General features: G+C 43.9%; 1 protein-coding gene across 1 annotated transcript in view; it reads left to right on the top strand.

Annotated features, from left to right (window-relative positions):
• Positions 1-21,214, top strand: part of CXCL14 (C-X-C motif chemokine ligand 14) — a 29,343-nt gene extending 8,129 nt beyond the window's left edge. Inside the window, exons 3-4 of the mRNA XM_086931514.1 lie at positions 10,773-10,886; positions 18,477-21,214. Coding sequence (XP_086787640.1) covers positions 10,773-10,886; positions 18,477-18,492 — 130 coding nt within the window. The 3' untranslated portion in view covers positions 18,493-21,214. The remainder of the gene's footprint in view (positions 1-10,772; positions 10,887-18,476) is intronic.
• The last annotated feature ends 5,516 nt before the right edge of the window (positions 21,215-26,730 follow it).

The raw sequence follows: 26,730 nt of genomic DNA, 5'->3' as shown, positions 1-26,730 counted from the left end.
CTTAGAAAGATGCCACTGTGAGCTCCACTGGGTGGGTGCAGGAGTCCTGTTGGGCACTTGCATGAGCTTAGAGTGATGGCACTGTGTGCTCCACTGGGTGGGTGCCTGTAGGAGCTCCATTGGGTGCGTGCATGAGTTTAGAGAGATGGCACTGTGAGTTCCACTGAGTGCCTGTAGGAGTCCTGTTGGGTGCTTGCATGAGCTTAGAGAGATGTCCCTGTGAGCTCCACTGGGTGGGTGCAGGAGTCCTGTTGGGTATTTGCACGAGCTTAGAGAGATGCCACTGTGAGCTCCTCTGGGTGGGTGCAGTAGGAGTTCCATTGGGTGCTTGCATGAGTTTAAGAAGATAATAATAATAAGAACCTTGAATTTGTAAAGCGCACAGCTACCTCCGAAGTGGTTTCCCGGCGCTGGGGGCCCTCGGGAAGATTACGTGAGCTATTGCCCAGAGTCACATGGTGCTGGGCTGACCTGCCGCCAGCGTCGGGGATCAAACCGTGAACCCCGTGGTCCGGAGTCAGGCACCCTGGCCTCTGCGCCACACTTCTTCCACAGAGATGCCACTGTGAGCTCCACTGGGTGGGTGCAGGAGTTCTGTTGGGTGCTTGCAGGAGCTTAGAAAGATGCCACTGTGAGCTCCACTGGGTGGGTGCAGGAGTCCTGTTGGGCACTTGCATGAGCTTAGAGTGATGGCACTGTGTGCTCCACTGGGTGGGTGCCTGTAGGAGCTCCATTGGGTGCGTGCATGAGTTTAGAGAGATGGCATTGTGAGTTCCACTGAGTGCCTGTAGGAGTCCTGTTGGGTGCTTGCATGAGCTTAGAGAGATGTCCCTGTGAGCTCCACTGGGTGGGTGCAGGAGTCCTGTTGGGTATTTGCACGAGCTTAGAGAGATGCCACTGTGAGCTCCTCTGGGTGGGTGCAGTAGGAGTTCCATTGGGTGCTTGCATGAGTTTAAGAAGATAATAATAATAAGAACCTTGAATTTGTAAAGCGCACAGCTACCTCCGAAGTGGTTTCCCGGCGCTGGGGGCCCTCGGGAAGATTACGTGAGCTATTGCCCAGAGTCACATGGTGCTGGGCTGACCTGCCGCCAGCGTCGGGGATCAAACCGTGAACCCCGTGGTCCGGAGTCAGGCACCCTGGCCTCTGCGCCACACTTCTTCCACAGAGATGCCACTGTGAGCTCCACTGGGTGCCTGTAGGAGCTCTCTTGGGTGCTCGCCGGAGCTTAGAGTAATGCCACTGTGAGCTCCACTGGGTGCCTGTAGGAGCTCTCTTGGGTGCTCGCCGGAGCATAGAGTAATGCCACTGTGAGCTCCACTGGGTGCCTGTAGGAGCTCTCTTCGGTGCTCGCCAGAGCTTAGACAGTTGCCAGTGAGCGCTCCACTAGGTGCCTGCTGGAATCTCTTCAGTGCTCGCCTGAACTCAGACAGATGCCACTGTGCGCTCCACTGGATGCCTGCAGGGGTTCCTTTGGGTGCTTGCACGAGCTTAGACTGATGCCACTGTGCGCTCCACCGGATGCTTGCAGGAGTTGCGTAGGGTGCTTGCATCAGCTTAGACTGATGCTAATGTGCGTTCCACCGGATGTATGCAGGAGTTGCAGTGGGTGCTTGCATCAGCTTAGACTGACCCTACTGTGCGCTCCATAGGATGCTTGCAGGAGTTGCGTTGGGTGCTTGCATCAGCTTAGACTGATGCTAATGTGCGTTCCACCCGATGTATGCAGGAGTTGCATTGGGTGCTTGCATCAGCTTAGACTGACGCCACTGTGCGCTCCACCGGATGCTTGCAGGAGATGCGTTGGGTGCTTGCATCAGCTTAGACTGATGCCACCTTGAGCGCCACTGTGTGTCTGCAAGAGCTCTCCTGGGAGCTCGCCTGAGCTTAGACAGATGCCAATGTGCGCCCTACCGGATGCCTGCAGGAGTTTCGTTGGGTGCTGTCCTGAGCTTAGACTGGCGCCACCACAAGCTTCACCGGATGCCTGCAGGAGTTCCGTTGGGTGCTCGCATGAGCTTAGACTGACGCCACCACAAGCTTCACCGGATGCTTGCAAGAGTTCCGTTGGGTGCTCGGATGAGCTTAAACTGATGCCACTGTGTACTCCACCGGATGCCTGCAGGAGTTCTGTTGGGTGCTCGGAAGAGCTTATGCTGACGCCACTGTTCGCTTCACCAGATGCTTGCAGGAGTTCCATTGGGTGCTTGCATGAGCTTAGACTGAAGCCGCCTCAAGCTCCACAGGGTGCCTGCAGGTTATTTGTTCAGGGTCTCAAGTTGGTCTTTTGGCTTTTTGTGTGAGGTGGGCCCGATGCCCGCAGCACTCCAACATGGCTGCATGAGCTCAGACGCCACTGCAATCTATGTTGAGTGCCTACTGGAGCACTTTGGGGTGCCTGCAGGATCTTGATTGGCGCCTACTTGAGTTTGATTACTTACTGACAGAGGTGGTGCCGAGTGCCTGAAAGAGGGCATTAATGGACCAGCCCGAACGAAATTGAATGTATGTTGGAGTTTACAAAGAGGGCTACTAAATTTAAGGGAATTGAGTAATTTCATTACAGATTAATAAAGGCAGTTGGCAGCTGCTCTGCATTGGAATAATATACTATGTCTATGACCCTGATGAGGTGCAATTCCTATAGAAGGGCCTTCCTGGTCGTGTAGGGATACAAGTTCCCCCCCCCCCCCCCATCACACCTGCTATGTACTAGGTCTTCTAAGCCTGTACCTATGAGATAGGGCCCAGTACAGGTGTGCGTCACTAAACGCGCACGCCGCCACTGAGGTACATCCTCATCTCACGTGACACCCGCGTCACGGGTGCCCTTGAAACCCCTGCCAAACACTGAATGTGAGGTAACCCTATGGAAAAATCAGGAGCGGATGTTTGCACACCTGCTGCTAAATTTAACAACGCCATTGTAAGTGCGTTTGTGGCAGGAGGAACCGGATCCCACGTTTCAGATGCACTTCTTTGCATAGACAACAGAAGAGCAGCTGCGGCTTCTGCCCTGCTTGGGTGCTGCTTATGAACGGTTTCCGATTTTTGCTGGCCTCAGTGAAAAGTATATCCAAATTATCTGTTATACTTGCAGCAACATTTTAGGTGTGGCGCATGAGCACTCACGGCAACCTTATACATCATCAAAAGTGTTATTTAAACGTTCAAATGCTGCTGAACAAATAATGGTGCATTATGGGCCAGATCTCACAACAATGTATTGTGGTGTTAAAACCTGCCCTTGGTGGCACACAGTTCAGTGCTTTGAATTTGCATAATGAAAGTAGATTGTTGTCAATAATGTTTTGCACATGTAAGCAGATGGATTGCCGCTGAGGAACATTGACACAGTAGCCCCACAGCTGTAACAAAACGACACAACTCATTACAATAAGAGTATCACAATAACACAATAGCAGCATGGCACAAAACAACACCACACAACAGAATAATCTATGTAACAACGAAGACAGAACACATACACCAAACTCAAAAAACAGCACAATATAACCACTCCATGCAGGAACATAACATAGCGCAACATGACAGCATAAGAACAGTCTCATAAACGTTAACACATAACACAGTAAACAAAAAGAGCACAACACAACAATGTAAAACACAACAGCCCAAAAGTGAAAAAAACACAACACAAAAATAAAGCAGCATATCACACAATAAAATAACAGAGCACAATAATCCACCAAAGTAAAACAATACTATGTAATACAACACAACAATACAATGCATCAATTATGGTCTGTTTTTCAGTTTTTTTTGTGTTGTATTTTGGTGTCGAGGTAGATTTTTTTTCTGTTGTGTTGTTGTTTTGTGCCATTATTGTGTTTTATTTGGTTGTACTTTATTGTGCTTTCATTGTTTCTGTGGAGTGATGTGTAAATGTGTTATGTGTTGTCTTTTGTGCAATGTATTTTTTTGGTATATTTTATTACTTTTGTAGATTATTGAGATGGTTTCTTTTTTTGTGTTGAACTATTGTTTTTGCGTGTTGCTGTATTGCATTGAGGTTGTGTTGTTTTTATCTGTCCTGCATTTAGTTGAGCGTTGTTTAGTTGTGTAGTGTCTTGTCATATTTTTGTTATATTTTTTAATGTTTTATGTTATTGTGTTGTTTATTATGTTCTGTTATGTTGTGTTAGATCTTTATTGACACTTAGAAATGCAACTCGGTTTGCAGTTGAAAGCACCACACTTAATAAAGTTCAAGTACAAAGCACTGTCAAAGGGTGTAACATAACACCGCTTTGGCTATTCAACTATTAAAGACACAAATTAGTCGAAACAACACATGGGACAAGCCTTGAAAAAGCTCTGGCCCGAGCACTTTAAATGAGCTAGCCCTTTTCTAAACTGAAATTAGCCCGATTGTCACCTGCACACTAAGCTGGGGCTATGTAGGGCACCCTAGTAATGCTGCTTGGATGAAAGGGAACATGAGCTGAGCGCTAAGGAATATATATCCCACTTTTAAAAAGTCTAAAAACAATTTATTTTTTGTATCTGGGTCACATGATTTCACTCTTGTAAAACCTAATTTTACTTTACTTGACACACATGTGAAGCGTCAGTTCATAAAGAGGCGTTACTTGCGTGTATTATTTTAAAATGTTCAGCTAAATGATCTTGACACGTCTGAAGAAGAAACAAAGGCTAACATTGTCTGAGTTACATATTTAAGAGTAAATGCAAGGAATGGTTTCTCGAGACCACGTGACTAATCCAACAGCGCACAATAACCAATACACTCTGTATTAACCACCTAACCTTAGGTTCTAGAGTACTGTGCTTATCGCTGTAAAGCGCTTCGATGTGTCGCAGGGTTAGAAAGCGTTATATAAATGCAATTCCAATACAATAAAGTGTGATCTTGGCTATGTGCAATATTTCTATGTACTTTTATGATCTATTTCTAATCAGACCGACTAAAGATATTGATGTTGATGATGAATACAATAAAATGCTGGGATTTCTATCCTGTGCTACTTAAACCATCCGCTTTTATCACCTGTATATCTAACTCACTGTGGGGCATATTATCAAGCACAGCGTTAACATTATCGCCACTTTAGGGGCAGAAAACTGCTGCTAAAGCGGCGATAATGGGCTTGATAATACGCCGTAGAGAATTCCCATAGAAGCCCATGTTCACGCCAGAACATGGGCTTCTATGGGAATTCACAAGGGCGTATTATCAAGCCCATTATCGCCGCTTTAGCTGCAGTTTTCTGCTGCTAAAGCGGCGATACTGTTAACGCCCTTTCTTGATAATATGCCCATGTGTTTCCGTTTGTCACATTCTCTCTGTTACACATTCTATTTCTCACTCTCTGTATTTCACTCGCACTCTCTCTTTTCCATTCGATCAACATCTCACTTACACCCCCCTTTCTTCTCTGGTATAACTTTTTCAAAACGTTCCCTAAAATTTGGTTTCAGTATGGTGATTAAACTAGCTACATTTAATTGTGCCATAAAAAAATACTCCCTAGTGTTAGTCTGCATTACGAAAGTCTACTTTTTAAAAATTATCCCGAAAGATTCTGAAACACCTGAAAGCATTATCCCAATAACAATGTAGTGATACGGAACATCACCCAAACGTCCAAGATAAAGTTTACATCATTGTTTGACAACACTAGAAGAAACATGCATTGCCAATGTGAACAGGTCTCAATGGATATTGTTATCCAAGCAAAAGCAGCAGAAACCAACAGGGGAAAGGAAAACATGTCTCCTCCTAAGTGTGACTGCCACATACTTGCATTTTATTGTTATGTGTTAAACATTCAAGAATTAATCACCACCTCGCCAAAGATGAATTTACAGGTTGCACATTAAACAAAGTTACAATGTCACTTAAAGAGATTATAACAACAAATTTATAAATAGATAGCAAATAAATCACGATTAAACGGGGTGCCTCGATCTCAGGCGAAATAAATTGCTGGTATTTAAAGGTAGTGTAAAAATCTAAATGCACTTTTTGAACACACTTTGTCACTGAGAAAAAAGTCAACTAATTTTAGGCGGGTCGGAACACTATGCACAGGCTTTATGCATTTACTCAAGATGAAGTGAGTCAATGGAAAAAGTGGACTGACCCCCTGCCCCAAGCTGGGAGCTGTGGTGGTTGAAGCAAAATGTGAATGACTATTTAACAGACACATGGAAGAAGCCCACTCATCAAAAACAAGCACAACTTAATTTGCCTTATAACCCTCTTCATCGCTACAGGTTTACATAGATCAGAGTTGAGGAGCTCTTGGAGCCTCATGGGTTACATTAAACACTTCCCACCCAGGCCAGACGTTAATCCCCACTCTACCAATTATGTGCAACTAACAGGATAGCCTGTTATCCAACAACTTCAAAAGAGAATCAGGACTACAACCAGGTTTTAAAGCGCTATACAAAACCTTCAAAACATTAAATATAATGCACTATAGAGTTTAAAACAAACTAGACGGATTTGATTGCTTGGAATCATGTCAGAAGCAGCCAGCCACAGCAACTTCATTTTAGTTACACCAGAGGCAAAATATGCTTCTGTATGAACAATGGAACTGTGCAATACATCTAGTTCATGGAAGTGTCACAATTCCCTCACCATATGATATTACATCTGATCTCTAAGTTAAATAGTTGTTCTTTGGTACCTGAAGTGTCTATTACCAACTTGTCTCAACTATGTATAGAGACCAAAGGACTGAATTCTTGCCTTTGAACAAAAAGAAATAACACATTCAATTCGTTGGCTATGTCATTGTATCATCATTGAAACCTGGTGCTGTGATGCTGAGCGCACTAGCCCAGGCCAATTACAGAACAATGATTTTTGTTTCTTTAGTTACCATGAACAGTTAAAGCCTATGGGCCTGATTAGGATGGCGGGTGGACTTCCATCTATCCTCCACCCTAGCTGTGCTGGAACAGGCCGCCAGTGGTGCGTCGGTCCCGCACCGGTGATTAGGATGCCGCAGCCTCCATGGCGGTGGCATCCTCTATTCCCAGCATTGTGGCGGGTGGTGCTCATGCCATATGGGTGGAGGCGATCAGCCCCACGCCCTAATGGACCTCTATGTAAACTCACCATTGTTCAATGCTCGTGCAATGTGAAAGTTGCCCATTCTTCACCTGCACTAGTTGCAAACCCACGAATAATGCCTTAAATAATTTTGTATTGGGCCAAAACAAATGATGGCACACAGTCAACTCAGCAGTCTCTGATCAGAAATCCAAAGCCCTTGGCCTGATATTCTTCATTGTCTTCTGCACCATGAGCTCCCTGTTGTTACTAGACCGCCTCCTAAAAGGCTCCCTAAGCATTGTGCCATGGGCTTTAACACACTTACCCTGATTATGATGGACGCCTGGGAAAAGGCATCAATGAAAGTGTGGATCTAACACTTTATGCCTGTATTTTCTATAAAGTAGCTTACAGGCTTCTTTGGACTTGACCATCAACACCACCCATCCACTAGAGACGTCAATAGATGATTCCCCTAACTCACGCATAAATGTTTGCTAATCGTTCTAGAAGGAGGTGTCCTACATAGCTGCTGTTGAATATACTAGTTGCTGGAGTTGTGTGTGCACTCCAAAAAATAGACTTACTTTGATAAAATGTGGAAGTTTCACTGTTCAGATAAAACATTTTCTTTTAGCACCTCAACGCGAACCCCATTTTTGCCTCAAGCTAACATTAAAAGTAGAATCCTTGCTTGATTAATTCAAAAAGGTTCTGGGGATGTACAATGAGAACACCATCACATCCTTGCAATGAACACTAAGGTCCATCAACATCTACCACACCAAAACCGTGAAAAACCATTGCCCATTAAGGCATGGAATTAATTACTACTTCTGTTGTCTGGCACCACAATGAACCAGCAAACAGTGTTCAAAGTGCTGCTATCAGTGATAGGTGCAATGGCACAGTGGTTGAGATTATCCAGGGGAACCACTCCATGACACCTTTTCAACTTCTGTCATGGCGTCCTAAATGCATGTGCCTTGTTTGAGGGAAAATTCAGGTGAGCCTTAGCAATATGAGTAACGTGTTGCACATGCTTCCATCTTCATCAGGCTGCCTCGCATCCAGTGAGTTACTACGTTTGCAATGCTGCTGCCTTTCCTCATCGTCGGTCCGGGGGAAGTGGTAGCAGACCAGCTTGGCATGTGCAACAGGCCATTTAGCTTATCTAAGCTTATCAAACTATTGGGACCTGTGCATAGTTAAGACACTTCTACACATTAATATTGTTGTTTTACTGCATGCAAAGCAAATAATATATTTATGAAAAAAATAACAACGGTGTGCATGCAGCAGACAACATCATTGGCTCAGCATTTCCAAATTGCCCTGGAACCGTAAACCTGTTTTTTTACTCGGCAATTTGTTGTCATCTGACTTTGCAAAAATCAGCAAATTTAAAATGAACCACAACATTTTTTTTTATATTTTATTTGTGCATCTAACCTCATCTCTGCTTCTGTCAGCCAAAGGCCGTACAAGCACTTCCTCCGTAGAGCTGCGCACGTCCGTTGTCCGACGCGGCCCCGCCCACTCAATAGAATGCCCCGCACCGAGACGGAATGTCCACCGCCGTTAAGGCGTTAACAAGAAAACACTGATATTTGATGTGTATTACTGGGAATGTTGCTGTTCGTTTCAAAAGTCAAGTCTGTGTAGTAATATCTCTGAAATTGCATATTACCACATCCCAATGTTGTTGAGTGTTATTATGGAGCCCCACTGTTATCGCAGCCATTTTGTAGTCCTACGTCTCCATCTGTAGCCAGTTACATATTTTTGTTTTAAAAATTGGGCTACCCTAAGCACTATACTGTTTCCTTAATAAAGAGAAAGAAAACAGCCTATGCAGTAGTTGCCTGGTCCACTGCTGCATTTTCCACAATACAAAAATCCTCTAATTAACCCCTTCGCTGCGGCGGCAATTCCGCCGCAGCGCTAGGGGGGGCGGAGGGGGGCGAGCAGCGCTTGCATGCTCGTGACCTAGCCGCTCCGTCACGAGCCGCGGTTGAGCTGTGCTCGTGACGGAGTGGTTCCGTCATGGCCCCGCCCGCTCAATAGAACGCGCCGCGCAGGCGCGAAATTAGCGCCGCGCAGGCGCGGCGGCAGGGCCATGGCGGAACCGCTCCGTCATGAGCACAGCTCAGCCGATGCTCATGACGGAGCGGCTCCGTCATGAGCATGGGAGGGGTTAAACTATCAGTCATGAAGCTCCATAACATTAAATCATTCAACAATGACAAGATCCCCTCCATCCTTTTCAAATACCTCGCCTGGCCTGCAACCATTTACATCCTCTTCCACACCTCTCTGCACTTGCTATAATAAATTCTTTTGGAAGTCTGTAGCCAAGGCATCAATATATTGTATGTGTATAGTGTGTTCTTACCCTATAGATGGGGATCTAGCCATCTTAGCAGGATTGCAGAACTATCTGCACTGTGTGTGTATTCTCTTTCAGTGTGCCTTCTACCTATGCACAGTCAGGGTGCATTAATACTGTACAATGTTTGAAACCATGGGGCTGAATCTCACAGGTAAACTTGCACTTAAGTGTAATTTGACAATTTGTTTTGCTATTCTCTAAGGACCTCATTAATGAAAAGTGACACATCGCTGCGAGAAAACAGCGATGCATCACTTTTCATTGCACCCTCCTTGCGACACCAATGATGCACCATATTTACACTATGACGCATCATGTCGCAAGGAGTTACAGATACATAATTATTTCTGACGTATCTGTAGGCGCAAAAATTACGCATTGCTGGAGTGTGTCACAAAAGTGACGCAACTCCAGCAATGGGCCATTACACATGGGCAAGTCCCCTGTTAAATGTGTCTGTGTCAGTCTTACACCTGCCATGAGGCAGGAGTAAGATATTGACTCATTTGAGTCCTAGAAGTGGCACAGTGAAATCTCATAGATTTCACTGCTTCACTTTTACGACCCTTTCTTGCGTTGGAACACCCCAGTGCATACATTATACCTGGCGCAGGTATAATGCGGCGCTGGAGTTTAAAAATGGATGCATCACTTTGTAAATATGACTCAACATGATGAATTTTTTACACTCCTGGTGCATTCCAAAAAGTGATGCACCGGCGGTGTAAAAGTGTTGCAAGGCCTCATAAATAAGGCCCTAACTATTTTACGAGGAGTATATTTATGCTTGTGAAGTCCGCGCACTCGTGGCAGAGACTCCATACATAAAAAGGTAGGAAGGAAGGGCAGGCCTATCTTTTTAAGGGCAGAGTCTTCACCAGAAGTGCAGAGGCTCTGCAGTCATACTCTGTTGTGAATAGCAAAAAAATTGTAGAATTACATTAAAGTGTAGGTTTAGCTTGGTGAATCAGGACCCCCATAAATGCATCTTTGGTTTCGGTACTCAGTGAAGGATTGATGTGTCATTTTAAAATGAAATGGAGTCTTATCATGTTCAGGGTAAAGGTGTTTTATAATTGTGCTCAATGAAATTGGCGAAAATGTAAATAGATCTGAGTTGCTGCGGCACCAAGTAAAGGAATTGTGGATTGGTGGACATGGCATTATTTTTGTTAAGTAATTCATGTATTGAGAATTGATCATGCATACTTTAAATTGATTAATATTAAAATTGTTAAGTTCATTAGACCTGCACAGCTTCTTTAATTGAAAGTCTATCTTAGCTTTGCTGACCTTTCTATAATAACAGTTCTTTTTGTTTTTAGTGTAACCATGCAAAGCACGTCGCGATTTAGAGGACAGCACTACTGCTTACACCCCAAGCTCCACAGCACCAAAAAATTAATCAAATGGTACACCTTGTGGAAGGAGAAGCGTAGGTATGTATGATGAGTGGATTCTCATAAGTATAATCCTTCTCATTTTTCAGTGCTTGGATGACTCTTGTCTAACAACAAACTTCAAAATTCAAAACAAATTCTCTTAAGGCAGCAATGAAGCAAGAATAGGCCAGGGGACATAAAAGCGTGGTTTCATCTCCAGGTCCTTTCCATGGAATCAGAACTTGTGAAAGAGCTTCCTCAAAAATGAGATTAACTTCACCTCAGATTAATATATCATACAAATTAAAGTGGTAGACGGTACGTTGTCCATGGGCATTGCCTGCACAGGCTATTTCTTCAGAAAGTCAGATTTACCATTTAACATCAATCTAAGTGAATATGGGTGCCATGCCGGGCTTAATAAAGATAATGGCAACTTCATTTGTGTGTACCATACTATTCTCCCTTGAACTCAGTTATGGTTCCCTTTCTCGTTGGGGATTTTTGTATTTGAGAAAAAATCTCTGAGATTTACCTGATTACTAGTACTGGAACTCTTGTCAATTTACACTCCTGTTTTCATCATAAACAGTAATTAAATTAAAGGCATACACACTGTAGTAAACAATGAAAGCAAGATGAGTTGGTAACACATGGAGATTATCCATTGGCACACTTACAGGTCATAGTGTATCAAGCCAAACTTCTTGCAAGGGACAGCAACAGTAGGTACTGAAGCCAACATTGACTTGGTATCAAAACTCCTAGCTCATAGAGCACTTAAAGTGACTTCTTCATTGGTCCACCCAGATCAGAATGGCTTCATACCAGAACTCACTACTCATCACTGACTCATGAGGGCCCAGATTGCCCTGAACCATCCGCAGGAGTTCTGCAATCCCAGTGCCCTATTCATAGTAGATTTTGGAACACGAGACCATGAGATGGGGTTCATTCACCAGTTTCTCAAGAGGATAAACTTCAATCTCATGTTTCTGTCCTATATCCAAGTTCTTTATAGGAACCCCTTGTTTCGGGTCCACGTGAGCTGCGCCCTATGGTGGTCACTGCAGACAAGATTCTCTTGTTCCTTAGCTAAACATCCTCCCGCTAATGGATGTCCATTGTAGGGATGTTTTTTGGAACAGAGACGGTGCACTAAAGATTAGTCCAGAGAGCTTTACGTTAGAAAAAGTCCTTTTTATTTTATCAAAATTCTTAAAAGGTCTCAGCCAATGCATTTTGTTCCTTGCGGAACTTCTTCAGGGCTCAAAAAAGGTAAATATCTGAACAGTCCAAGATTAAAACGGTCTATAAAGTATACAGGTCCACCCCATTTTCACACAGCGCGGCATATGGTCTGAGTAGAGCTGTCTTGAGGAAGCGTGTAAGATTAGGGAATACCCCTGTAATGTATTGGCGACCCTCTTCTAAAATACTTAAAGTAGAAGGAAAACACTCCAAAACCACCTATACTGTTTACGGTGTAATGAATGTGGGAGCGATGTCTAGGTCAGCTTAAGATCAACCGGTTGGGCATGTATAACCCCCAGTATGTGTGCAAGGACGTGTCCTTCCCTTAAGTGTCGGGAGTACCGCCGTCATATCACACAAGTTGAAGCATTGTAAGGATGGTATAGTCTTCCCCTTTTCACTGTAGGCAGAGCAGTATTGCATAATAAAATACTACTGTTAAAGCTCCTTTATCCACAACTATCCTTATAATGTAATAAGGAACATTATTCTGCTTTTACAGAAGGTGAAACAAAAAAACGAACTACTCTTTATTCCATCACCAATTCAATTCAGAAAACGGCAGCAATGTACACATTTATGTCATGCCGTGGGATAACACCTAAACATGATACAATTTAGGAATCTGATGCCTAAACCAGGATCTTCAAAAAAAGCCATTGCCAGATGAAAGCTGACCCCACACCACTCTGTGTAACTTATGTGTCAGTAGTGTGGCTGTGTGTTCTATGTGTTGTGCTACAATGAGCTCGGCAGGACAGTTAAAACTGTCCTTAATCAGAATAAAAAAATTACGCCATGAAAGAGAGAGAGAGAGAGAGAGAGAGAGAGAAAAACTTTTGTTAAAGGCTAGTGATGCCAGATGTAGTATTATTCACTTTATTACCTCACTGATTTAGCTCATCCCTTTTTCAAAAGGGTCATATTTGATGTGGTAAACCTAGTTCTGCCCTGTGGTCATTTAGCCATGCTTCCCCTTTCCCGGCTACTCGTGTGTGACAGTTCTGGCATTGAGTTTATTGACTAGGTATCTTCTAGATAAACCAAGGACTATGTCCCTTTTCCAGGGTCAAATCTTCTTTCCCAAACCTTTTCAGTGGAATGTTACATCGTCTCCCAAAAATATTCACAGAACTAAGGGGCATATTACCAAGGGCATTATCGCCGCTTTAGCGGGAATCACCCTATTACCTAGCTGTCGCTAACACCAGTTCTTAGCCATGTTATCCAATGGTAGGTGGATAACATGGCTAAGAGCATTTGCTCGGTAATGCATGAATATCGCTGACTTTACAGCGATATTCATGCATTTCGGCCGATTTTTATCGCTTAGGAGATAAACCTTGATAATAGCAAGGCTCCTAAGCGATAAAACTCGGCGGAGCTCGGCGATATTAATATTGCCGCTAAACCAACATAGCAATAATCATCGCTAGTTGTTGGTAATATGCCCCTTAATCATTCATCAGACGTTGACAAAATGGCGCTCCATTGCTTGAATTTCAGTTTTTAATAGGAATTTTTCAATGCCAGCAATTTTTCACTTTATGATTTCGGAGGGAACAAACCGCATTCAGCGTAGAGACATTAAAATAAAAACAAAATGGGAGCATACAAAAATAACATCTATTATTCTACTTGCAAAAGAAGAACGTAGAAAAATAGGACCCAGAACGTCTTAACTATATATCATTTGAAAATATTTCCATTCAAATGTACATAGTAAACGAAAAATACGCGGACTTTTGATCACAGTGTTTATATAACTTTTCGGTCCCATTTTTGCTTTCCTTCGTCACTGAAATTGTATCTCTGTAAGTAAATCAATCACAGACACGTTGCTGTGTCAACTTTAATTAGATTTTCATGGTGTAGTCTGAGCTTTCAGCTCGAGGGTAGCTGATGTGAAACATTAGTATAGTCTTTTATCACGAACATTTAGCTCTAAATATGTATTTCAAGTGAGAAACATCACAACTAGTTGTTTGACTACAGCTATTTGATGAAGGAAGCACAAAATTAGCATCAATGTTAGATTCGAGGCATGGTCATTTCAATTAGTCATTTTGAAAACATTGAAGTTCGTTCGATGCACGTTGAAACAACCATTTGTAAAGTCAATACGTCTGCATTGTCCATCAGCCTTTTGGATTTGTTAATGCTTTGCTGTTTGTGCCATGAGTTTTGCAAAACTTTACTGTTGTAAAAGTTGTCTGGAACTCATCAATCTAAGACAAAATAGAGGCCAAAAACAAAAACAAAAATTGGTCCCAAAAGCCCACAATGCTATGATGGTCCGTGGCACTAAGGGGAATCACTATGTGTGTATATGTAATCCTTGGGAAAGGGCAGAAAGCCATCTCTCACAGTGAATGTAGCCGAAGGCTGAAGTTGTCCGACCTACTGACCCATATTGTATGCTGTAGTTGGTACTAGAAAAATGAGAATGACACGACAACAAACCAGTGGATGGAGAGGGACGGCTCAAAGCCCCTCCCTCTAATCAAGAATATTATACATATAACTTTAGTAAACTTAAAGGTCTTGGCTAATGCCCGACCTAAATAGTAACAGAGTCCATTGACCCAAGTGATCCTTCTGCACATGAAACACAATAAACAAATAGCATTGGAAATACTGTAGAAAACACATTATGGCATAATAACCACAGTGAAGCTGAGACATACTGTTGCACTGAGTAGTGGAATAGAAGGCATACCATGAAGCTAAATGTGAATACAGACATCAGCCCAATGTAGAAGAGATCTGCCAGAAATAGAATATTACCAAGACGTACCCGGAGACATAACAATATGTAGGAATCAAAACAATTTTGATGGCATCCACTCTGGAGGCCACCTACAACTCCCAGCTAAAGACAGGAAGGCAAATAACGTGTATTAAGGCATAAAGCCAAGCCAAAAGAAATGAGGAGGACTGTGAGCACTGGACCGCACAATGGCATAGGTTTAGAGGTTGAGGCACTACTACACATTGAATGTAGCGTGCACTCAATTATTTGATCAAATACTGCAAAAACAGAGACAGAGCTGTGCATTATTTATGTATAAGCATGACAGAAGGAAGATGTACACACAGTGGAGCTACACCAGAAAACTAAAGACAGAAAAGAGCAAAGACGATTGACATGTCTGAACCAACAAAGAACACACCAGGATTCGTTCTCTTTTTCCTCATTTGTAAAAGATCGAAACAAATGCAGTAGTCTCAAATCTTTTAAACCAAAATGAAACACCTGAGTCTGTGGCAAGAAAAAGAGGAAACTGATCTAGAAAACTGGGGCAACCCAAATGAAAAGGGGTATTACTTTTTAAGGATGGTTTCCCCCATCCACCAGGGGTGGTGTGGTTCGGTATTGGGAACCTCCTCATACAGTGTAACCTAGTCATGGTACAGGCTATAACCCCTCCACTCAGGAGGGAAGCTGAACAGATGTTCTCAAGAGATAGGGTGGATGCCCAACTATGAGCTATAGGGTGGTGAGGTGAGCAGAGTGTACAAGTAATGATGTGATAGTTAAAACTAGCTACAGGTTACCCATTTCACTTTATTCGGGAGTCCCTGGGTCAGAATTCAAAACAAGGGATGTTGCAGTAGTGGATTAAACCTGTTGGAGCGTGTTTCTTTGTGGGCATGTCTTTTTGGCTGGCTGTCTTGAGATGGCCAGCCATACATGCGCACTTTAATCATCTTTAACCCAGCTGTCTACAGATAGCAGGGTTAGAGTCAGTGCAGGCCTCCAGGTTGCTGTGGCACACCGAGTGAGGCCACTCCTTCCAATCAGAGTGCTGCTCTCACAGCATTAGAGCTGTGCCCTGATTGGTCAAGGGAGTTCCAGGCTCCAGCTTCAATTGCCTGAGGAGTTCCTGAGCAGAGGACTTTGTGTTTGCCTGGTAATTTTTTTAACAAAAATTTGCACACCCGCCCACCTCACCTTTTCCCGTAGATGCCAGCTGCTACTGCTAAAATCAGGGGAAACCTATTTATGGGAAGTGTCTGTAATGTGGTAATAGCCTGTTGAAATATGGACACAATCACTAATATATGAGGAAGCCCCCTCTCCCAGTCCCCTTTCTTGTGATGGGTTTGTATGTATATTACCTCATCCAGCAACATTGGAATTTCAGAAAGCTATATTACCATATCTTTCCAACTTATAATGAATGCCTCTGTGTGCCCACTGATTTCTTTTGTACCACAGCTGTGTACAGATAAGCGACTTTCTTATTCTCACAAATCAAAAAATCTATTCCTCTATGGCCCCTGTTTCTGGGGCTTATATGTAGCATGATCATGGTCACAGAGAGAGTTGCCACTAGCTTGCGTGGCCTGCTGTAATGAGAGAATGTGACACATAGCAGCGCTTTGGTAGGAAGGTAAGTGTAACAAAAACAAATGTGAAATGTGACCGGCATGGTGCAGATAGAATAGGATAGATGATGAGAGGGAGAGGGGATTAATTGAAAGATAGCAGATTTTAGATGGTTCACTGTCATTCAGCAGCACAAGTGAAATGAATCTGTTTAAAGACTACAGAATTCCATTCTTAAATAACATGAGACACCTATAACCCCTTCGATGCTGATGACGAGCTCAGCTCGTCATCAGCCACGGTGGTCGTGTGCTGATGACGAGCTGAGCTCGTCATGTAACGCGGCTTTTGGAAAAAAGCCGCGTAGCGCAAAAATAACCCCCGCACGCATGTGGTTAACTGATAAAAATATAATCAAATAATGTGTAAACAATTGTAGCAAGTAGTGGAACTATACAATAGTAAATGCACAAATAGTAGAGTTGAGTTCAAGAAAGCCACTCCCCATTTCAACCTCTACATTGTAACAAATACACTTTTATGAGTATTTCCCAAAGAAGAGTGTCTTTCTAAGCAAGAACAACGTTCTCTCTGTGTATCTGAAGTGGAATCATTGGACATCTTTTAGGAATATGGCTGTGTGTTCTGTAATGTTCAAATCGTTAAGTTGATCATTCCCTAAAACTGAAAGGCAGTGGATGCTTTCACCTCTTAGGAAGGAGGCAGATAAATAAATCATGTGGCACCTGCAAATAAGATATCCGTATGGAAAATATAAAAATTGTGCTTGTGTCAAATTCATAAATAAAAACATCTAAGTTATGATGGCATAAATGCTACTCTGCTTTGCCTGTCTTACATGCATACAATAATTGTGTAATGCGTGCCGTCGTCGATTGTGGGGAGTGGCAAGTGTTCTTATGCACCTCTCCAAGAAAAAGTGGTACTACCACACGCAGTATAGTGGACTTCAAGAATTAACAAAAGTTTAGCCTGTTACTTGCTTGTTTAAAGGGACACGTCAAAAATCTAAGTGGGGATGGCATAAATTGAATGAACATTTGGCAACATATCTGATATCTACAAAGGCAAGAAACATGTGGAGGTAATGTGCATTATAAGAGCATTTTATAACATAGGATAGCAAAAAAAACATACATAGGAAAATGTAGCAGAGTAAACCATAATATACCAAAGTAACATAATTTGGCAAAATATGGTTCAACAAATCATAACAGCATACCAAAACATAACCTAATATAGGAATAACACAGCAAGGCATAACATATAGCATAGGTTAGCAATATGCAAGGGCCTCACTATTTCCTCAATCCAAAAGATGTGTGAATAAAGTGGTATTGTGTATTGGACAACATTTTTTCACGGGCAAATGAATACAATAATGAAAAGACGTTAAATGACATTCTCTGTAACCACTCTCATGCATATTTTGGATAGCAGTAATATTTTGCATGAACATAGTAAAAAAAGCTGAAAAAATCAGCTATCATTTTGAGGCCCCAGTGTATAATTTCTGGGTGTTTAATTGAGACCCACAAGGTAATGTTTGTGAATTTACTAAAAGACATTATTTATTCACTTGAGCATTTGTGACATACACTTTTGGTAACTAACAATATTTTCGGCGAATACCCGAATAGACTGACTCGAAATGTGATTAGGTCTGATAGCACACTCTAAGAAGATGTTCTAGGAAACTCAAGTTGTTACAAAGTCTATTTGAGTATAGGTTTATTTTACCTAAATTGTGCTAAGCCAAAGACAGCAAGTGCGGTAATAATAATTTTGTTTCAAACAAGGGTGGTTACCTGTTCACTGTTCATATTGTGGTTTATGTTTCCATTTATACATGACCGGCCTATGCATTATACTGAGCTGATATATGTCTTGGCAAAGAGAGCCATGTTTAAGCAATGTTTGGAAATGTGAAGGAAGGAAAGATACATTCGCAGTTACAGGTTATCAGACACCTCTGCACCTCTCATAATAAATAATATATCATAAATAATTTTAATTGTGTCTCCTGTGTTTCTTTACAGGGTTTACGCAGAGTAACACCGAATGTCGCGACAAAAGGTTCAGTGACCTGCAGTCTTGCTGAATGGAGCTGGCAGCACAGTAATACTTGCTTCCAGATAGATCTGTCAGACAGTTGATGTTAATGTATGCACTTTTTTTTACTGATGGTCAGTTACACATTTATACCAATGTTACAAAGGCTTTTAGAGTCCATAACTGCATCATGAACGCCTGTTTATGTTTTATTTTTATTGTGTGCTTTATTATTGGACATTGGAAGACGTGGGTGATTTCTTTGTAAGATGTCTGGGTGTGCTATGCTGCATGGCGACAGGCATTAGAGATTTCCCTTTTCATCTTTCTGTTCAACATTAAGCAGAGTGAATCAAAGGAAACTCTACTTGTCATCACCAGCTTTCAAACTTTTTCCCATATTGCATCTGTTTTCATTGTTTGTGCAGGGTGAGACAGAAGTAGCATGCAATGTGTTAATGTTTTATATACTGAGTAGCTAAGTTTGGTGTTCATCCGATCCTACTTGTACCATCATTGCCCTCACAAAGGCCATGTGTTCAAAACATTGTAAATGAGACTATAGCGTGTCCCAGGGGTTGTCCTTTGCACAGTAGCAAGAAATGAACATTTTTTCCAGTTTACTTACTGCCACAGCTTGTTTTCACACTGACTCAACTTGCTGTTACATCCACATAATTGCTATTTCTAAAGGCCCATGCGCGGTTTTCATTGGACCAACAGTGAACCCCTTGGCAAGAGGGAGTTTCATGTCACACCCAGTGCTCGAAGTGATCCCATTTTCCCACTTGGATACTACTACCTTACCAGCCAACGTGTGTTATCAACAGCATGCTGAAAGAGGATGGGACAGAAAAGACACGCCAAACATAAGGAACGCAGTCAGAAAATGGAAGCTAAATGTGGCATTAAATTGAACAGCAACACAAAATGTAGCTGAGAGTCTAGTGGCCATAATGTAATTGTGGAAAAGAGACTAGTAATCAGGCGGACTCCCAAATAAGGCCGACTAAACAATACAGTGGTTGCAACTGCTGTACACGCCTCTTGTTAGTGGAATCATATAACAACTGGTCCCTTGAAGATGGAGGAACAAAGACATTCACACAATACTCGCATTACGTATTGATGAGAAAAGCCCAATGACAATCTGAAGTTCTGGGCTCACTTAAAAAGCAGCATGAATTATGCAATTTCTTTGCCACAAAGCAATATTTGTATGTGCTTGAAGGGTGTAACTATCGCTGAATATTGCTTCTGTCTTGGCAAGCATATGTCAGTGAGCAAAGAACCTAGACGATATTTAGTTGGTAGTTCAGAACAAACAGACACAGGTTATGTTTTGTTTTTTTAAACTTCAATATATAAAGTACAATTGTATTCGTGGTTCCATTTTGACACACAAATCTAGGCCGGGTTAAGGGATGCAGGTTAAGGGCTCCACAGTTTACCCTCTGTAGGTTTGTTCACTTTACTCAAAAGACCTGAATATGTTCTTCCTTGGGCTCAGTGGCACTGTATGTTCTGTTAGCTCCGGTAGAATAGAAGTGTGAATGAATCCTGCCCAGTACTGGTCAATTATATGGTTCCCCAATCATTATTTTGATTCTTCTTTACTGCCACTGTCTTCAGGTGTGGTAGAGTTTGATAGTTTAATTTTACAAAATGATTGGAAAAAAATCTTCATAATCTTAAAGTTGAGTCCTGCTTCATTATCCTGTTGAACATTTTTTGCCTTCTGTTGGCTTTTATTACTACACTGTAGGCACTCTCTGAAGAAGATAAGAGCATTTTGAAGAAGCCTTTAGCAACCCTAATCATCTGTTTTTGGGTTCACAAGTTACTTAAAATGCGAGAATCAAGGACGAGGCACATCTTTACTTACAAAAACACACAAGGATTGCTTTTTTGACAAATTGCCTGAATTTTAAATTTTGGTTCAATGTAGATGACATTTCAAAGATTAAGAAGCAAACTACAATTATTGTCAACATTTAATTTGCCTCTTCTGCATATGTCAGTGTTCAAATTAGGCATCCACCCCTCTTCCAGGTGACAAGTAATGCACTGTGTTAATATCAACACAAAATATCTGCCGTTGAGCAAAGTCAAAGTGGATTATGGCCTTCTGATATGTGCTCAGTAAAGATTCCACACATTCTTGCTTGCTGTCATATATTCAAGAGTGTCACAGTGTCCACACCTTGGCATAGGTTGACATTATGCCAGGAGATATATGCCTTGTCTTCTCCACACAATAAGTTGCTACCATAATCCTGAATCACATTTTGCAAAAAATTCTATTTAAAAAAATATTTTTTCACCATGAAATATTATAAATGATCTATTTCTTTAAAATAAAATAAGATTGAGGAAACACAAGTACAGATTATTAGATCGTGAGCTGAAATATTGTAGGGTTTCATTTTTATATCAAAACTGTAAAATGTTAAAGACACTAAAAAGATATAACATTGTACTCAATAAATTCCAGGTAGAACGGAAAATAGCAATAATTTTGAATCCTTAATTTATATGCATTCGCTTAATGCTAATCATTTAATTTCTCTTTTATGAGCTGAGAAATAGTAATTTTTTTATTGTACATAGAGTGTCATAAAATATTCGCATAGATGACTGTATATATGTATATAGAACCATATTATTGAAAAGTATGTAATGATATTAAATTATCGATATAATAAAATGTTTTCAATATTTACAATTCAGCTTGTCTTTTTTATGTGGCTTACTTTCATATAAATTGTTTAGGCAAAAAACAATAGGAATTTTATTTATGAATGCTTCCAAATATCACAATGCCATAAAATGTGTACATTTAGTCATGGCAGAAGTGTATGATGCAATAAAATAAAAGCTACATGTGCCATATGAAATGTTTCACATAACTGACGGCCTTCCATTTACTTTCTTTGTATCACGCAAACCCCCAAAAAAGTCCAGACAGATTTTATGATATAATCCAAATTCTATCCAAGCACATTTTGTATGACACATTTTAGTGCACTTCGACATTTCACCAGACACTATTGGTAAATGTGCAATATTGAAAAGAGAAAATAAGTTGGTTTAAGGCCAGATTACCGAATAAGGGACTTGATGGTGGGGAAGATGGAGTGAAATTGTTATTTTTTCCAGGAAAGAGAACTGAATGGCTGACTTTGGTCCTGCACCTCGGTTTCAAAGTAAGGCAGTATCTTTGTTTAAGTGCACAACCACGTCTCGAGCTTGCCACACAAAAAAGCTCAACCGTGAAAACAGATACAGGAATTTTTTCAAGGTAGAGAAGGTGCACTATAAGTTCAGTCCAGAGAGCTTAAAATTTTCAAAGAAAGTTCTTTTATTGTATTTCAAAATTCTTTAAAAGGCCTCAACCGACGCGTTTCGTTCCCAATAGGAACTTCTTCAGGGCTTGTGAACTGGTAAATAGACAGGTAAGTGTGGAAGTAGAGGGAAACTCCAAAGGTATATGGGTCCACCTCTTTGTCCTAGGCCACAGCGTTAGACTCTCCGTCGAGTGACCTTAATTAGAAGTAATTGTAATGTGTAGTCCCAAGGAATATATTGGAGACCCTCTTCAAATCAATCAATAGAAAAAATCGGACAACAGACCTCCTCCACAAACACCCATTTAATATACGGTGAGAAGTAGAATGGAAGAAAGATCTGGTTCACCCTAAGTGGAGAGTCCTCCGGCTTAAGAGAAAGAAGGGCATGTATAACCCCCAAGGTATTAGCCAGGAAACCTCCTTCCCTTGAGATACGGGCGAGGAGTGCCGAAAATGTGCAGGTCGAAATTGTTATTTTGTTCCTTTTTGCAGCTTTAAAAATAGTCCAGGTGTTTCAGTGAACATTTATGTCCAATTAAAAATCAGGCATCCTGTATATCTGGGCTCCTGTATTTCTTTATGAACTGCCCAGAATTTCAATCTGGGATTTCAGTCTCCTGAAAAGAAATGATTAAATATTAACACATCCAATGTTTGCAAATCTGGGATTTTCTGCTGAAATTCAATTATTTATGAAAAAGGCAACGTGCCTCACAGCCTGAACAATATAGTGCTTCATAGAATTCCAGCCAAGCATCGAAAGCCAAATTGTAACAATTCTGCATGTGAAGGAAATGTATCTATCAATCAATCAATTAATCAGCAAAATTTGTAAACCGCGCTACTCACCCGTAAGGGTCTCAAGGCGCTGAGAGGGGGGGGGGGCGGTTGCTACTGCTCGAACAGCCAGGTCTTGAGTTGTTTCCTGAAGGAGAGATGGTCCTGGGTCAGCCGTAGGTGCGTGGGGAGGGAGTTCCATGTCTTCGCTGCTAGGTAGGAGAAGGATCTTCCTCCGATGGTGGGTTTCCGAAAACGTGGGACGGAGGCGAGGGCGAGGGCGAGGCTGGCGGATCGGAGCTGGCGGGTGGGTGTGTAGAATGTGAGGCGGCTGTTGAGGTACTTCGGGCCCATGTCGTGGAGAGCCTTGTGTGCGTGGGTGAGGAGTCTGAACGTGATCGTCTTGTTGACGAGGAGCCAGTGAAGGTCTTTCAGGTGGGCAGTGATGTGGCTGTGGCGGGGGATGTCCAGGATGAGTCATGCTGAGGCGTTCTGGATGCGCTGGAGTCTCTTCTTAAGTTTGGCTGTGGTTCCAGCGTAGAGGGTGTTCCCGTAGTCCAGGTGGCTGGTAATGAGGGCCTGGGTGATCGTCTTCCTGGTTTTGGTGTGGATCCATCGGAAGATCTTTCGGAGCATGCGCAGGGTGTTAAAGCAGGACGATGAGATGGCGTTGACTTGCTTGGTCATTGTGAGGGAGGACTCCAGGATGAAGCCCAGGTTGCGTGCGTGGTCCGTTGGCTTGGGTGCGCTGCCCAGGGCAGGGGGCCACCAGGAGTCGTCCCAGGCGGAGGGAGACGGCCGAGGATGAGGACTTCCGTCTTGTCAGTTCAGTTTCAGACGGCTGATCTTCATCCATTCCGCGACGTCTTTCATTCCTTCCTGGAGGCTGGCTTTGGCGGTGGCGGGGTCGTTGGTGAGGGAGAGGATCAGCTGGGTGTCGCTGGCGTAGGAGATGATGTTAAGGTTGTTTTGGCGTGCGATGGCAGCGAAAGGGCTCATGTAGACGTTGAAGAGGGTGGGGCTGAGTGAGGATCCGTGCGGGACTCCGCAGATGACTTTGGTGGCTGCGGATCGGAACGGGGGGAGGCGGACTCTCTGGGTTCTTTTGGCGAGGAACGAGATGATCCACTCCAGTGCCGCTCCTTGGATTCCGGTGTTGCTGAGGCGCTGTATCAGGGTGCGGTGGCAGACGGTGTCGAAGGTTGCTGAGAGGTCCAGGATGATGAGGGCAGTCGTTTCCCCATTGTCGAGCAGGGACCTGATGTCGTCGGTGGCTGCGATGAGGGCGGTCTCGGTGCTGTGGTTTGCTCAGAAGCCGGACTGTGAGGGGTCGAGGGATCCGTTGGTCTCGAGGAAGGCGGAGAGTTGTCTGTTGACGGTCTTCTGGATGACTTTGGCTGGGAAGGGGAGGAGCGAGGTGGGACGGAAGTTCTTCAGGTCCGTGGGGTTTGGGGTTGGTTTCTTGAGTAGGGGCTCAGCTCGGCATGTTTCCAGCTCTCCGGAAAGGTGGCGGTTGCGAAGGAGCTGTTGATGATGTTCCGGAGTTGGGGTGCGATGATGGAGTCGGCTTTGTTGAAGATGTGGTGTGGGCAGGGATCGGTGGGGGGGCCGGAGTGGATGGTATTCATCATGCGGGTGGTGTCTTCGGTGCTGACAGGGGTCCAGGTGCAGAGGGTGGTGGTGGGGGGCGCTAGTTCGGTGTTGGGTGCGTGGTCAGTGCGCCGAAGCTGTTGTGTATGTCGGCGATCTTGCTGTGATGAACGAGGCGAGTGAGGCGCAGAGGTCTTGCGAGGGCGTGATGTCGTTGTGGTAGGCGCTGGGGTTGGAGAGCTCTTTGACGATGCTGAAGAGTTCCTTGCTGTTGCGGGTGTTGTTGTCCAGTCATTCTTTGAATGTTGTCTTCTTGGTGGTGCGGATCAGCTGGTGGTGTTTGCGGGTGGCGTTCTTGAGGGCTGTCATGTTCTCTGCTGTCTGGTCATGGCGCCAGGCTTACTCGAGGGTGCAGCAGGTTTTCTTGGAATTTTTGAGGTTGTTGGTGAACCAAGAAGCTTTACTGCTGCTGGGTCTGCTGGGTGGATTCTTCAGTGGTGCGAGTTCGTTGGCACAGTCGGTGAACCACTGTGTGAGGTTGTGGGCTGCTTCGTCGGGGTCCGTCGTGTTGGTGGGTGGGTTCTGGCCGAGGGCAGAGGTGAGCTGGTCGGCGGTGATTTTGCTCCAGCTCTTGTGGGTGGTGGTGGGTCGTGGTTCTCCTGAAGTTGAAGCTGACGCAGCTGTGGTCTGTCCAGTGTTGTCCGGTGGAGTGGCTGAAGGAGATGTGCTTGCTGGAGGAGAAGACGGGGTCAAGCGTGTGTCCGGCGTAGTGGGTGTGGGTGTTCACCAGTTGCTTGAGTCCGAGGTTGGCGAGGTTGTCCAGCAGGGCGGTGGTGTTGCAGTCCTTGTTGTTCTCCAGGTGGAAGTTGATGTCTCCCAGGAGGATGCAGTCTGTGGAGGTGAGGGCGTGTGGACTGACGAAGTCTGCGATGGCTTCGCTGAATTGTGTACGTGGACCCAGGGGTCTGTAGATGAGAGTCCCTCTGAGGGTGGTCTTGGGGTCTGTGTGGATCTGGAAGTGAAGGTGTTCAGCGGCGGTGAGGGTGTCGTCGGAGTTGGTCGTGACGCGGATGGTGTTCCTGTGGACGATGGCGATGCCTCCTCCGGTTTGGTTGATGCGGTCCCTCTGGGTGATCTTGTATCCATCCGGGATGGCTGTGGCGATGTCAGGGGCTGAGGAGGCGTTCATCCAGGTTTCCATGAGGAAGGTGACGTATGGTGATGTTGTGTCGAGGAGGTTCCAGAGTTCGACGGCGTGCCTGTGGACGGAGCGGGTGTTGAGAAGGATGCACTTGAGGTGATTGTTGCTGGTGCTTGGCTTGGCGGGTTCGGAGCAGGTTCGGAGGCAGGTGTATTTGCAGGCTTGGCAGGTGAAGGGTCCGTGGGAGCGTCTCGGGTGGTTTAGTAGCAGGCGGTGGTGTTACGGCCGGTATTGAGTGCATGGAGGGTTGCATCGTCGTAAGTGCGCCGGGAGCGCTAGCATCGATGAGGACCAGGGGTTCGGGCGCTGGGCGCGGTCCAGGTGCGGACGGGCGTAGACGGTCTTGCCTTTGGCGCGCCTTCGGCGCACAATCGGCGCACCCGCTGCGCGTGTCCGCTGTGCGTTCGCCGTGCAGCCTCCATATGAGGGGCTGAGGGAGGGAGGAGCAGCTGGGAGGCGGGAGTGGGGTGGCGAATGGGAACGGCGCGGGGCTGGGCCGCAGGGAGCAGCGGCGGGAAGCCGAGGGCGAGGCGGGAAGCGCTCGCAAAAGGGCTCTGCATACTCATGTTTATGTTGATGCCTGCTAGACAACACAGCTGTCTGGTTGAGAAAGACCTATTTGGTACATATTTATAGCTGGCCTGGAAAGCAACTCTGTCCATTGCTCTCCATTGACTTTTTGTTTTGTCTCTCTAATGTTCTTGCTTTCTGCTCAATGGATTAATTTGTTTTAGCCCATCCATCTTGTCTTTGTCCATACTTCTGGATTACCATCTCTCTGACTAGCTCCCTTTATCCTTTCACAGTTTCTGTTTCTGGTACCTTTTATCTCTCTTTAGGAGTATTCTGTAGGAAAGTGGGATATTGGGGGATGGGTGAAAACCCTGCTCAAGCAACAACCACCATCCCTGTCGGGGTGAACCACAAAAAGTCACTAAGTTAACCAGTGATTAACCCTCTGTCACAAAAGCTAGAAGGATTAACTTTGAGGCATTGTGTTAGGTATTTAAACAGCTCTCAAACAGTCATAAAGCATAAAACGCGACACAATGAGAGAGAGTGATAAAAAATCATTAGACCTAGAAATAGTCAATTTCAAACTTTTCGGAAAGAATAGCGCCTAAAAGCACAAAACGCCTCTTACAGTCCTCTGGTTGTGCTAGACCAAGGGAAAGTCACAAGTTCAGGCCTACCATGATGGAGTGTAGACTGGATTCAGGGACTAGGTTAGTTCCTCTGAAAAAGTTACTTTCTCAAAGTCTGACATGATGTAGGAGATGCAAGGAGCAGGGAAAGCATCACAGATGGATGTCAATGTAACAC

Source organism: Lissotriton vulgaris, chromosome 7 (assembly GCF_964263255.1).
Source record: "Lissotriton vulgaris chromosome 7, aLisVul1.2, whole genome shotgun sequence".
NCBI lineage: Eukaryota > Metazoa > Chordata > Amphibia > Caudata > Salamandridae > Lissotriton > Lissotriton vulgaris.
The sequence above is the reverse complement of the archived record's forward strand: the minus strand, read 5'-3'. Positions and strand labels throughout refer to the sequence as shown.